Here is a 14,077-nt window from a genome sequence, read left to right on the forward strand (position 1 = left end):
CCCAGCTCCTGTCTCCTAAAATGCGCCACAACGCATGACAGAGGGACCAGCGTCCAAAGTGGTGGGGTTTTTCCTTCTCAGGGACTGTCTTCACTGTCACTGTCTGCCCAGCAGCCAAGCTAAGGAGTTGCCTCTCCTCCCCACCGCCCTGCATTCCTTGGCTTCAGAACTTTCTCCATCTCCACAACGGGACATGGAAGAGCACTATATCTCCAAACTGCACCCCACAGGGGATTATGGAGCAGGGGTGTTTCTTTTGGTTATAGGTAAGTCCTGCCTTTCTGCTCATTCAGGACTGCGTATTTAGAGGACTTATAGTGCAAGCAGCACTGAGGTCTCCATGTTTGACTGTTTATTGCTATAAAGTAAAGTTGCTTCTCTCTTGTTTTGGTTCTATGGTGTAATGTTATTTTGTCTTCAGACGGGTTGGAGGATGTGTGGTTTGAGTGTGGATATAGGGTTTTTTTAAATTTTTTATTATTAAGGGTTTTTCTGGAAACTGAATAATTTCTGAGTTGTATATTTGACTGTTTCATGCATTACAGAAAGACACATACAGTACATGATTTAGCAGCTCATTCAAAATTTAGTTTAAATCAGCCTTCATCAGTCACATGCCCTCAAAAATGTTTTTCTTTCCCTGCTTGGTTTTAATGTATCTATGTGGGCATTTTTTGTTAGTTAGCTAGTTAGTTAGTTAGTTAGTAGCTTGCTTTGGGCAAGAAAAAGCAACTAGCAAATTTAATAAATAATAATAATAATTTTGGACTATAACTCCCACGAGTTGCAGCCAGCACTGCTACTGCATTCCAAAATATCTGGAGGTTGGTCCATGGTGGCAAAGGCTCCTATAGATGGATGGAGTTTTGCAGAATATGCTGTTGGGAAGGAGGTCGCAGATTGAAGTCGGCTGAAGCTCATAAGCATTTTGAGATAAACACATGTATTATTTTTGATGGTGACAGCTAGTGGGTGAAGGATTTCTATGTGCAGCAGAGTTTGTGGACAGGGGCATGAGCATGAGGCATGCTGAGGTGCAAGTATCCTACATGGATCCCCTCACACATTTTCCTAATGGTGTCTGAATCTCTGTTGGATGAGTTGGCACAGACTTGTGAAATGAGTGCAGAGACTGAAAAGGTCATATGAAAGCTTTTATCTGCGGTGGCTGCAGTGGTCCCCTCCACTATCGAAGCCATCACTAGACACTGCAGTCATAAGCTAGTTTTTGAAAGGTATAATGGGAAGACTTTGCCCTGAAAGGTTGGCAAAATTACATTCACCCTCTGCACTTCCTCCATCAAGGTTAAGGTGTATATATGTGTAAGTAAAACCATATTATCTAAAAGACTCCGCTGTGCCTCATTTTTCCAATGGAAACATGAACCCTGGATAAGGGCAAAGACTCCTGGAACCTCACACCACTTGGCAGAGATTGGGGTGGCCCTTAACAAGATGTTCTCTTCACATCATGTAAATGGTAGAGAAAGGGTTCCATCTTTTTTTCTGTTGTTCACCCTCCGGAGCAGATCTGTGGAGCAGGCACAAGGAAAGAAGCAGCAAGGGTTGTTCTGTACACAAACAGAAGTTCTAGTGCTAGTGGAACTACTTCTCTGGACACCACCCTTTCTTTTAATCCTTCTTTCAAGGTGCTCAGGACAACTTTGTGTCCAGAGCTGACAACAAACTGGCAGTGCAATCCTATAGACGTCTACTGAAATGTAAGGCTAGATGACTTCATTGTGACTTACTTTCAGGTAATTGTGTGTAGGAATACAGCCTAGATCAATAATTTGACCAAGTGAGTGCAGATGCTACTTAATAGTTTTCACTGAGGCCATGAAACCTTGAGCGCATGGCTATCAAGGTTTGGGGGTGGAGGAGGGAGAGAGTTTGAACGTTGAGACCCACGGAATCATAAGCTTGGGAGTGTCCAGAACCATATTCCCGATCACTTCCACCCATTTTGTCTTGTCTGAAAATCTGCTATTGAGCACAGAGTTTGCACCAACAAGGGTGTCAGGACTGGACAGCCTTCTCGCCCTCCCCACGTCTTACTACTCTAGGGATTGCTATGCTGTGGAATGGCAGGCGACCCCACCAACATTTTCTTTTGGATGCACATTTCAATTCACCTTTTACAATGTCAAGATAATAACTCTACAGTGTTGAAGAGAGCATACCACAAGTATCAAGACTAGATGCTAGAAAGTGACTGATTTGTGGCTGAAACAGAATCCACTTTTGCTCTGACCCTTACCTGTCCTTCAGTCACAAATCCACTGATATAAATTCACAAGCTGTTTCATGTTACTTTGGGTAACACATTACCTATTGTGGAGAAAGGCCTGTGAATAAAATACCTACTTCTTGTTAAAAAAGAAGACTGCTATGGCTTCTAAACCTTGACTTATATAGTATTCACTGGCTGTGGGTCATGATGTTTGCATCTTGCACCGGTTTGTTGACTGATTGTGAATGCCTGTAAATCACACTGCTTTCCTCCTCCTCCTTTCAGGCATTCTGACAGTTCTGGGGAATTCAGCTGTCCTGGCAGTAGCTGTGAAGCGCTCCTCCCATCTCAGGTCACCTGAGCTCCTGACGGTTAATTTGGCCGTAACCGATCTTGGAATGGCCATCAGCATGTATCCCCTGGCTATTGCTTCTGCTTGGAACCATGCCTGGCTGGGGGGCGATGCAACTTGCATTTATTATGCCCTGATGGGTTTCCTGTTTGGTGTCGCCAGCATGATGACCTTGTCTGTGATGGCTGTAATCCGCTTTCTTGTAACCCACTCTTCAAAGTCCAATAGTGAGTAACGAAGCACAGAAGGGTGGCAAAGGTGAAACAATTTCAAAGCTTTAGACTTCATGTCAAGGCCAAGGGAATAATATTTTAAAGAGCCTATCAGACCTTTTCTGTGTGTTTATAGATTAGATATATTCAGCATTACTGCAGTAAACAATGGGGGCGGATATACAGTCTGGCCGTAAACATGTTTTGAGCTGTAAATTGAAATGCATAATACCATGTAGGAGTTGGCACTGTGGTGCTGGTGTGAAAAACACTGTTCTTCTTTACATTGGCTGTGTACCTCTGCTACTAGCCAAAGATAGTTAACCACATCTGGTGACCAATGGAAATGTCCTAAGCTTCCCTGAGAATGCTTTGAGGAGGCCTGTAAATGTTGTCAGGCAATATACACAAAAGTATCACACTAGACGAGTGTGTTCTAAAGTATGTCTATATAGCCATAACTCAAACAGTTATTTTTGACGGAGATCATGTACATAATGTCTCCACAGCCCGAGCGAAGGGTCATGGCTTACAGGGCATGCAGAAGATCCCATGCTCAGTCCTTGCCATTTCCAAATAGAACCTGGGGAGTCTGAAACCCAGGAAAGCTGGACAACAGAGCGACAGGGATAATTGCCTGGCAGATTTCTATGCTATTCAAATAGTGTTGGTGTCTATAGTCTACTTTCTTTTCTTTTCCTAGGTAATACAATCAACAGAAAAGTCATCCATGTTTCTATTGCCTTGATCTGGCTGTATGCAGCCCTCTGGGCCATGTTGCCTCTGCTAGGCTGGGGGCATTACGGGCCAGAACCATTTGGCACTTCCTGCACCATAGCCTGGAGCCAGTTCCACAACTCGGCTAATGGGCTTTCCTTTATTCTGAGCATGTTCATTCTGTGTACAATTCTGCCAGCAATTACCATCACCATCTGTTACTTGGGTATAGCCTGGAAGGTTCATAAAACCTATCAAAAGATGCAGAACTTCAACAGGACTTCAAATGCAGCAAAGCTGGAGAAGAAATTGACATTGGTGGGTATGTCTTGTTGTGAGCAGAGTATTTTTGTATTTTAAAGAGCAATAGGAACACAGTGTTCCTTTGACTCAGACATTGATTCTGTCCCTACAGATTTAAAATTATTGTCAAAATATTGGGGAAATGCCAAAGCACTTATGGATGCTATGGACTGGGCTGTTTGTGTGTGTTTGCCTTCATGTAGGGTTTGTGTTCCATTTGAGTTGCAGACATTGAGCAACTCCTCTGTTTATCTGTTTTTCAGTTGTTAGATTCATTGGTATGAAAGCTTATTGTATTAATGAGAAATAATATTATAAATAAATAAATATTTATACCCCACCCATCTGGTTGGGTTTTCCCAGCCACATACATACTGGGGACTAACTTAATGATGAACCTGTATACTGTAAGACTCTCAGATCTTGCAATACATGGGCTCATAGAGGAAGCACGTGGTATATATATTGCTATTGTATGAGATGCTGAGGTTCTGGCATATTTTCTTCTATAGGACTATAATTTGAAACAGGTGACATTCCATTATGATGTAAAGCATCTGATAAACACAAAGGATGCTGTTCTTAATTTCTTATCCTGATCTTTATTTTATTCTGCTGGAGGGCTGCTGTAGTGCAGAGGATACTGCTTTTGGGTCTTAGGATAAAATGGACAGCCTAAAATGAATGCAAGAGCCAATTGTTTAAATATCTCTTAAATGTTAAAGCACTAATCCTTCATTTCTCTCACTGATTCGAAATAACAGATAGAGAAGGAGAAAATATAAAAAGCCAGCCAGTAACTAACTAACTATAAGTGGTTGTTTTTACAGATGGCTGTACTGATCAGTGTGGGATTCCTCAGCGCATGGACACCATATGCCGCAGTCAGCTTCTGGTCAATATTTCACTCCAGTGAATCAATACCACCCATCGTTACCTTGTTGCCATGTCTTTTTGCTAAATCCTCAACAGCCTACAACCCTTTCATTTACTATGCTTTCAGCAAAACTTTCCGGCGTGAAATTAAGCGCCTCCAGTGCTGCTGTAGTCAGAAAGTTTACTTTAGCACCAAGCATACCACCAATAGCCATGTGTCAGTGATTTGGTCAGGAAGGGATAACGCGCACATTTCTTCATTCAGAAAGACAGACAGTGGAGAAGTTCCAAATCCATCAGCTGCAGCTGCAGAAGTCTTATTTGAAAACGTTGCTCTAAAGTCCAGATCATGAAATCTCCCAGGGAAACACTGCAAGGGCAGTAATTCCTAGGAAGTTTATAATAAACTGCTTGCAGGATAATTCCAAGGTCTTTTTTCTTTAAAAAAAAGACCTGCCAGCAAGAAATGAGGAATCTCAAGGAATTTTGAGCACATGGACTAAATTAGAGTTTGCTATATTAATAGCTGGCAGAGGAGGTATTTAGGCAGTTAAAAGAGATTGTAATGTTAGTGAACTTGGCATTTGTTTTTGTGCTTTTGTTGGACTGTATGGGATGCTGAGCTCAGGTGTCAATGATGGAGTCTCAAGAGGCACAGGCGTCTTGAAGAATAAGAAAAGACCTTTGCTTAACGGGCTGTTAACACCTCTCCCTTTGATACTTCTATTAAGGCTGTTGAGCAAGAACCTTACAAAAAATGGACTTTTCATAAAAGGGCCGCTCTATCCGTCTTGTGCATGTCATCTCAGTAATGGATTTGTGAGGTCACAGAACTGGAAACCGCCCATATCTCCCGTAAGGCCACCAACTTCAGACTCTACAGAGGCTATTGAGAAGGAAAAGAAAAAGGTAGACCAGGCATAGGCAACCTTCGGCCCTCCAGATGTTTTGGACTACAATTCCCATCATCCTTGACCACTGGTCCTGTTAGCTAGGGATCATGGGAGTTGTAGGCCAAAACATCTGGAGGGCCAAAGGTTGCCCGTGCCTGAGGCAGACTACCAGGGGTAGGAAATGGATATTTGTCAATCTGACAAGCAAACAAAGCTAGGGCAACGAGACTGAACCGAAAGGGCAAGAGGCATGTGAACAAACAGTATGAAACAGCAGGACATAATTTTACCCCCTTTCTGTATCAGTAACATTTATTTTAAATTGTAATTTGCATTTCCAAAGATCTGAAATGTATTTCAGATATAATGCCGTCTTATATGCAAAAATTTTAAATTTACTCATTTCATTTAGATTCTTTGATAGATCTTACATACATATGTAATAATATTGCAGATGATTTCCCACTTTCTTAGAAAGCATAAGGCAACACCAGACATTGTAGATGATTTAACAATTTTATCAGCAAATCACAATGCATCAACACAAACTATAAGATATAAAGTTTGTTATGAGACAGAGGTTTACAGAGATTGCTGCCTCATTTCCAAGCATTTCTCGATATCAAGAACTTGGACAGCTGCTTTTGGGATTCAGGTTCCAGGGCCAAATATATTGGAAACACCAGAGGCATACAAGAAGTCATAATCCTGTGCAGGAGAAAAACAGACATAAAACATGCATGCAAACTTTGTAAAGTAAAATTCTGCAGAACATATGCTAAAAGAGCAGAGTTTAGCGATGGCAGGTCAGGAGGTAGCACACATGGAGAAGGGAAAATAACTTGGTATGCTAGCTATGGGGGGAAACAGTGATGCTCTCACCTACGCAAACCCCGCCATGTGTGCAAAGTCCTAGTGACTACAGGTTCAAGCAATCTCTGCTCTAGGTGTTATCCTATCTAACATAAAGAATGAAATCATCAAAAGTGGTGAACATTTTCACCTCTGCTCCAAGACAACCAGAGACTTGTGGCTCTATACGAATCTTTTGCCAGGTGCAACAATTATACCAAGGTCAAGAGATTCAAAGCAGAAAAGCAAATTCTACCCCACTCCAATCACCATTCCCCCCTCCAGCCCTTTCTTCCCTTCTTCTTCCTAACTGTTCAAACCAATTCATAAACCAAGAACTTCTACATTGACCACTAATAATGAAAAATATGTTGTAGACATATTTCCACATTTATTATGCTATTTTTGTGATATACAAATGACATAAGAATACTTGGTACAGTGTACTCATTTGTATAACATTATTCTTGTTTATAACCCCACCCCACCCCCACCCCCCGGAAAAAAAGCAAATTCTGGAAGAAAAAAAAATTATATATTTTCTATTTCAGTAAAGGAAACTGGTCCCTTTTTTCTTCATTTCTTAAAATGTTTACGAATATTTTTAAATTTAAAAATGATTTTTAAATTATTTGATTATATTAACAGTTTTCGAAAGCTTTTGGGAGGCTGCTTCTCAACTGCGTTGTTCTCTGAACCCTAAACCAAGAAACTACAATGCTTTCCAAAATTTGCTGAAGGATTTCCACATTTCAAAAGCTAGATGCTATTTCAAAAGCCTTTCAGTGGTGTTCATTTGCCTGGAGGAGGAGGAGGAAAAAGTAGATGGAGACCCCACCTCACCGGGAACAATTTAATCTTCTCACAACAAGCCATCTTTGGATTAGCACTAGGTGGTGCACAGTACCTGGGGAGGGATGACGCCTCCACACATGAGGAGAATGTCTGGGCGGCCAAGGGACAAGCCGTTTTGTGGCCAGCAGCCAAGGTGCTCACCCCCACGCAATGCACATCCGCATCTACCGCCTGCTGGGCCACTTCATGGGGTGCCTAGGAAGAGAAAGCAAAGGAAGTGTCAAACAATATGGGAAAGAAGAATGCACAAAACCTAACACTGCATGCAGACCCACACTTCTGTTTTCACAGAGAAGAGCGACAACAAAACACTAGGCACCAGCATGCACCGCTGAAGGCTGCTGCTGGCATTTAGGTTAGACAATGTGGGTGCCCAGAAAGTAGAGTACAGAGAGGAACATTGCCTCCTACCGATGACATCTTCCAACTCGGGAATCTGTAAAATCATCCTAGTACAATATATTCTGATAGTTACCTTTGGTGCGAGCAGGAAATTGAAACAATAGGTGCAAATAATTTTATAAAAATTTATTTTACAAATTTATAAATTGCTTAAAAGCCCGAGGCCCACAAAACTGTGTACAAAAATCTAAAATACAAAAAAAATGTTGTGGCTGCTTCTGGCTTCCCTCCTGCCTTAGATATATATTCAGGTTTTATTTAAAAAATGGTTGTTTTTTTCTTCTGGTTTTCCTTAGCTTCCTAATCCCCACCCCTTTGCCCCTCAGGCTGAGAGCCTGACTTCCCATAGTGAGGTTCACAGCTGAATGCCTTTCCCCCATCCCAAACCTCTCTCTAGTCCCACCCCTGGACCCCCCTGAGCCTGGGAGAGATGCTCTGGACCACAGCCTTCCCCCCAGTACCTGGCAGGGGCTGCTTCCACGGCTGGGCCCAGCAAACGGCCTTGGCCTGGAGCGGCGCCTGCTGAGAGGCAGCGGGACAAGGCTGCGCTACCACCTCATCTCCGCAACCTTCAAGGAAAGACGCAGAAGCACAACTTGACAACAGCCAAGAACCGTTAACGATTGATTAAGGTGCCCCAGTGCCGCCCCGTCTCTTCCTCCTCTTCCTCCACGTCTTCCAGGATGAGCTCTTCTGAAAGGGAAAGAAGAGAAGGCTGCCGGTTAGAGAGGCTTCTTACACACACACACAGAGAGGGACTTTCTGAAGACATCCCTAGAAATAGACATTACCTTCAGGGGGACTTTGCTTCGTTTTTGCCTGAGCCTACAGGGAAACAAAGAGCCACATGGGATATGATGATCTACAGATCAAAAGAGGCCTCAGACAGAGACCTTTCCTGAGAAATCTCAGGGACTGGAATCTGCTTCTATAGGCTGAAAGGTTTTACCTTGGAAGTCCTTTCGAAGAGGGGCCTGCCGGGGGGGCGGGCAGGGGGCGGGGGGGCAGACTCGGGAACAGGGCAAACTTTATTTTTCCTTGCCATCCGCAAAATGGCTTTTCGCAATCTGGTAAGCCTAGAAAAGAAAGAGAAAAATGTGAGAAATGGGGCTCACAGTTCGTCCTCTCCTGATCTACGTCCCAAAACTGCTTTTTGCATTCACGCCTCTAAGCTCCCTATCACCACAGAGTTCAGTTGCGCATCAAGGCCCCGGCGCACCCCCAAGAAGAAGGAGAACACACTCAGACAGAATTTGACTCTGAAGGTGAATGGGCAAAATTTAGGCCACAACTTTATTGCGTACAGCAATGAGTGGTATTGGGTTTAATTGTTGAGGGTTTTTTCAGTGATTTTACCCCAGGAAATAGGCCCCCGAAACGGACAACAAAAACCACAATAACACTAATAACACAGTTTGACAGTTCAGATTTGGATACACTGATATACCTATGACTACACCTTTTTAACAATATTTTCCTGCCTCTCTCTCCTCCCCCTACTTCCCACCATTATCCGCCTTATCGCTTAAATATTCCTTCCAGATTTCTTCATATTTATCCATTCTTAATTTGCGTCCACATGCAATTTGTTTGTATGTAGCTAGTCTGTCCATATTATCAATTCATGTGCTCAATGGAATCTTTTTGCGGCTCTTCCAAATCATCAAAACAAGTTTTTTTGCTTCTAATATGGCACGGTACATCCATTTGTTTTGACCCCTTGTAATCTCCCATGTTTCCAGAATATAATTTAGAATTAAATTTAATTCCGCTAAATCACAATTTCTTTTTATTACTCTTGCTATAAATATCCTCACCTCACACCAAAATGATCTTATTATCGGGCATTTAATCATCATATGTACTAAGTTCGCATTTTTGCTCCCACATCTCCAGCAGTTGTCTGTACTTGTTATTTTCTTCTGGTATAGTTTTGCTGGAGTCCAGTGGACTCTGAATATTATTTTCTGTTGAAGAAGTCTTAGTCTTAGATCCACAGAGGCTATTTCTGTTGATTTTATACTTGACTCCCATATATTATTTGTTATCTGGACCCCTAACTCTTCACTCCATTTTTGTCCATCATATTCTAAATCATATTTCTTCCTGTTGAGTAGAGTTTTATATAGTGCAAGTGTAGAGTTCTTTGTTTTTGCTGCAGAGATTAAATCTTGTAGCAGCATGGGTGTTTCCAATGCTGCTATAGCATCAGGGCCAAACTGCCTTTCCAACATATGTTTCAATTGGATGTCTTGCCATTGTGTTTCACTGGTTAATCCATACTTTACTTGCAAATTAGGCCCCCGAAACGGACTTTGGGCATGCCTGGCTTAGGCATTGACTCCTGCCCACCTTGCAGGAAGTCTGGAAGAGTAAACCACCAACAGAGGGAGCTCCATCAATGGCGACCAACTGAAACTCACCCCGGGGTTCCCGCTGGGTCCTGGCATGGCCCTAGCCTCCCAAGCAGACTTTGGACGAGATCCGGACCTGCGGATTCCTTTAGCGGAATACCCTTGTACCTGGAGGGGCAGGTGATGGCCGCTCCTCCCCCCCCCCCCCCACATTTCACTAAGCCAATGCCTTACCGCCAAACCTTACAAAGTTGTGACAATTGCTAAGAGGTAGGCGAAAACCAAGAGGCCAGTACAAATTTGCCAAATAGAAAAAATTCCTACCCGGCCCCTGTTCCAAAACAGGCGACCAACCGAAGTCCAGAGCAAGGCCAAAGCACAAACCTAAATCGAGGGTGGGTGGGCAGGTGTTTGGCAGTGCAAACCCAGGTAAACCCCCCCAACGCCGCACCGCTGCCTTTTAAAGGCCCCCCTCGATCACACCACCACTCCCAAGGAAGGGGGGCTGCACCTATGGCCTGTGCGCAACGCGGACCCTCAATTAAGAGGGTCCGGTATGCTGAAAGAAATCCTACTTACATGCTCTCTCTACTCTCACAAGCACAGAATGATCAAGCATAGGAGATCCCAGGCCTTCTAGAGCTCTGGCAACCAATGAGCCAGCAGAGGGAGATGTCACAATGAACCTTGCGATGCAGCACCCCTGGGCCCTGAGAAAACCAGCAGCCACAAGCCCTGCTCCTCTTAAGGGACGCGACTAAGTTTTCTTAGTCAAATTTATCCGTAGAAGCTATTATGATGATAGCAAAATATTATTGCTTTCTTTAACACATTATAAAACCAAACCACATTATAAAACCAGTTCATAAAACGAAAGAAAATGAATATTGGGGATTGCTTTTTTGAAAGCATCACCACACCCAAGACGATGTGTCAGGCTCCTGGCATGGGCATAGCCAGGGAGGCGAGGGGAGGGAGCTGCCCCCTCTAAATCAAGTAAATCAATAAAAATACTGAACTAACTGACCAATTGTGTCACAGATAACTCAGCTCTGCCCTTAGCCTCCAAAATAAAGCCTGCCCCACAATAAATGCTGTTTGCACCCATGGCTCCTGGGTGCAAATCAGTTTTCCAAATCCAGGATGGTGCTTTCAAGGGCGCAATTTCAGCCCCATTTATTCTGATCCTTATGAAGAACTGTTCCCTTTCCCCCATCCTCTTAACAAATAAATTGCCACGGTGGCAGGTTTGATCCCCAGATGGGCCAGCCATATATTCCTGCATTGCAGGGGTTGGACTAGATGATCGGCTGGGTCCCTTCCAGCTCTACAGTTCTATGCTTCTTATGTTCTCAAGCTCCCCTGGTGCCAGCCAGGTGTGGCCAACTCAGTTTCCTCAAGTACTTGAGGAATGGCAGCCTGTCATAAGAGGATGACAGCTGATGGGCAGCAACAAGCCTCTCCTATCTGCTGGGATTGCCAGGCGGCATATGCTGTGCCTGCTCCAAGATGCCTGTTGCTTACAGCTACAGCCATCTCATTCTACTTGGCGTAAGGGAGTTTCTAGCCCAAGTATCTGCCAGGGAAATAAAGGGTCTGGAAAGGTTGCCCTCGCTCAGAGCGGCCAAGGCGGCATCACTTGGGAAGATAATACTCTTTTGTATTTCGTATCCATCTCTGACTAAACAACACAACAGGGTGTCCTTTCAACCAACTTTAGATGATAGAAGCCAAGTTTTCACCATTTATTTAGCCACTTTTGACTTTCACAAATTTAAGCAGGTGTGTTAAGCCTAAGGCCTCAGTTCTGTGTTCATTTGTTTGCAAGTGGGTTCCACACTGAATTCAGCAGAATTTACTTTACAGTAAAAGCTTGTGTCGTATGGGGCTGCCCAGGATCCTTCTAACTTTTCATAACTCAAAAAGCTGACTGCTTTTTCAACAGCAGAAGTTTGGTGGGTCAAAAGTGTCAGAGCCTCCCTTACTCCGAGTCTGCATCTTATTACAGGAGTCCAGAAAATCAATAGTGCCTCTGAGGGCGCCACACATTCAGCAGCGCTTGGGAGAGCAAACAGAAAGACAGAACTCCTCCTTCCACCATAGAGAAGACAGACAGAGAGCTCTAGACAACTGCACACTTCCGGTTCTGATCAGAAATTTCCACATGCAGGTTAAGAATGGTGGGGAAACATGGGGGAACTGTCAATAAATCAGGGCAGGTTTGCAGATGCTTCTGCATTGCTCTACATTGCGCTTTTGACTATGATGATATACCGAGGGACGTTCAGTGCAAGATCCTGTTTCCGCTCTGGTTGCTTGAATAGAAATGGGCGATTTTTGTTTTTTTTAATGATTTTCTATGTTTCCCTCCCTGCCGCCCAAGGGTTTTAATATGATTTTTCAGGATAGAAGGAGAAAAGAGAGAATATGATTACAGATAAATCTTTTTAAAAGATAGTAAGGGAGGTATGTTAAAAGGGAACTGTGTGAATAGCTTTGTTAAAAGGCATTTAAAACAGGCAGAAATTCAAGCCAATTATGTATAAACACTGTATTTTAAAGCACATTGGAAGCACATTCTTTGCCTCAAAGAGTTCTGGGCATTGTAGTTTTCCCCTCGCAGAACTACAATTCCCAGCAGCAGTGCCCGGAATTCTTTAAGCGGGAGAAATGGACTGGAAATGTGGTTCAAAGATATTGTTTGTACGTAGCCTGAGTCTCCTCCATGGAGGGTTGAAGCTGTTCATTTTCTGTTTAAACAGCCTTTAAAGGCACAAAACCTTTTCCACCAACAAAATACTAATGGAGTTTTTGCTTTCACCATTTTGGGGCTCCCAAAGTGGGGCTTGTCACTCACCCCGCACCCCAACGCTCTTAAAACCAGATGAAAATTGGAATGGGTCCCCAGCTCAGTCAGTAGAGCCTGAGACTCTTAATCTGAGGGTCATGCTGATGGCCATTCCAAGGTCGGTTACGGCCAAATTAACCGTCAGGAGCTCAGGTGACCTGAGATGGGAGGAGCGCTTCACAGCTGCTGCCAGGACAGCTGAATTCCCCAGAACTGTCAGAATGCCTGAAAGGAGGAGGAGGAAAGCAGTGCAGTTTTCAGGCATTCATAATCAGTCAACAAACCGGTGCAAGATGCAAACATCATGACCCACAGCCAGTGAATACTCTATAAGTCAAGGTTTAGAAGCCATAACAGTCTTCTTTTTTAATGAGAAGTAGGTATTTTATTCACAGGCCTTTCTCCACAATAGGTAATGTTGTGTACTGAAGTTCTCACCCTGGGCCAGCAAAGGGATACTGTAGATAGTTTTCACGCAGGTCCACATATGCAAATAAGGGATTGAAAGTGGCGTTCAGTGATTGGATAGTTACAGAAAGTTGTTACTGTTGCGTTCTAGTGGAGCTCTATATAAGCAGGCTGGCTGAACCCTTCAGTTCAGTTCTCTTCTTGCCTGTGAATAAACAAGAGCTGTTTGAAGAATCGCTGTGTCGTCTGATATGTTCACCCACAGCTTAACAGTTCCTGCCTTCCAACTCTACAGTTCTGTGATCCATTGCTGCATCTTCACTTATTGCGAGGTATTTCAAGGGAAAGAGTTCTACAGGCACGCTTTCCCCCGAGAGGCTCACCTGGTACCTCCATGAGGCACCTTCAGACACCAGGTGAAAACCTTTCTCTTCAGTTCTGCCTTCGGCTGACCAACGTCCTATATCCTTGGGAACGCGGGGTGGGAGGGAGGCGGTTCTTGTTTTGTTCCGCTTTTGTGTTCCTTATGCATTTTGTGTTTTGACGCGGTTCCCTCCAAGCCTTTAGAACAAAGCGGCGCCCGACGCGGGCTCCTTCGGCTCCTCCTCCACGCCTGTCGGAAACTGCGCAGGGGAGCCGCTGGTGTCGTTGGAAACCCCTTCGCCCCGCCCCCTTTGGCTCCGCCCCGCCCCCTTTGGCTCCGCCCCTCCCCGCTGCGGCCCCCTCCGCCGTTGCAAGGCGCATGCGTGGTCGGGGTAGGGCCGGCGGAAGA

At 44.1% G+C, this 14,077-nt stretch overlaps 2 protein-coding genes and 1 long non-coding RNA gene across 17 annotated transcripts in view; 2 read left to right on the forward strand and 1 right to left on the reverse strand.

Annotated features, from left to right (window-relative positions):
- Positions 1 to 5,115, forward strand: part of LOC310759423 (opsin-5-like) — a 13,403-nt gene extending 8,288 nt beyond the window's left edge. Inside the window, exons 1-4 of one of the 2 annotated variants that reach the window (XM_083606657.1) lie at positions 1 to 266; positions 2,519 to 2,812; positions 3,501 to 3,832; positions 4,648 to 5,115. In XM_083606657.1, coding sequence (XP_083462783.1) covers positions 35 to 266; positions 2,519 to 2,812; positions 3,501 to 3,832; positions 4,648 to 5,046 — 1,257 coding nt within the window. In that variant the 5' untranslated portion in view covers positions 1 to 34 and the 3' untranslated portion in view covers positions 5,047 to 5,115. The remainder of the gene's footprint in view (positions 267 to 2,518; positions 2,813 to 3,500; positions 3,833 to 4,647) is intronic. The other variant, XM_083606658.1, reaches the window with a different exon arrangement.
- Positions 5,116 to 5,880: 765 nt separating this feature from the next.
- On the reverse strand, positions 5,881 to 13,716 carry LOC310759492 (uncharacterized protein). 14 transcript variants are annotated; one of them, XM_083606797.1, is made up of 6 exons: positions 12,035 to 12,903; positions 8,723 to 8,771; positions 8,310 to 8,388; positions 7,346 to 7,488; positions 6,469 to 6,541; positions 5,881 to 6,294 (listed from the first exon to the last, which is right to left on the reverse strand). In XM_083606797.1, exons 1-5 carry the CDS (start codon positions 12,096 to 12,098, stop codon positions 6,514 to 6,516), a joined length of 363 nt encoding a protein of 120 aa, XP_083462923.1. In that variant the 5' UTR covers positions 12,099 to 12,903; the 3' UTR covers positions 5,881 to 6,294; positions 6,469 to 6,513. The 14 variants fall into 14 exon arrangements, 7 of the variants coding, with proteins under 7 accessions (XP_083462923.1, XP_083462921.1, XP_083462922.1 ...); XR_014546332.1 differs by lacking the exon at positions 12,035 to 12,903 and adding an exon at positions 12,914 to 13,364 and having other exon boundaries at positions 5,881 to 6,541; positions 8,157 to 8,388; XR_014546333.1 differs by lacking the exon at positions 12,035 to 12,903 and adding an exon at positions 10,629 to 12,028 and having other exon boundaries at positions 5,881 to 6,541; positions 8,157 to 8,385.
- LOC310759543 lies at positions 8,940 to 11,260 on the forward strand. The gene is made up of 2 exons (XR_014546395.1): positions 8,940 to 9,063; positions 9,995 to 11,260. It is a non-coding gene; the product is annotated as an uncharacterized lncRNA (long non-coding RNA).
- Positions 13,717 to 14,077: the final 361 nt, after the last annotated feature.

This window comes from Podarcis filfolensis (genome assembly GCF_964270895.1).
Source record: "Podarcis filfolensis genome assembly, chromosome: 3".
NCBI lineage: Eukaryota > Metazoa > Chordata > Lepidosauria > Squamata > Lacertidae > Podarcis > Podarcis filfolensis.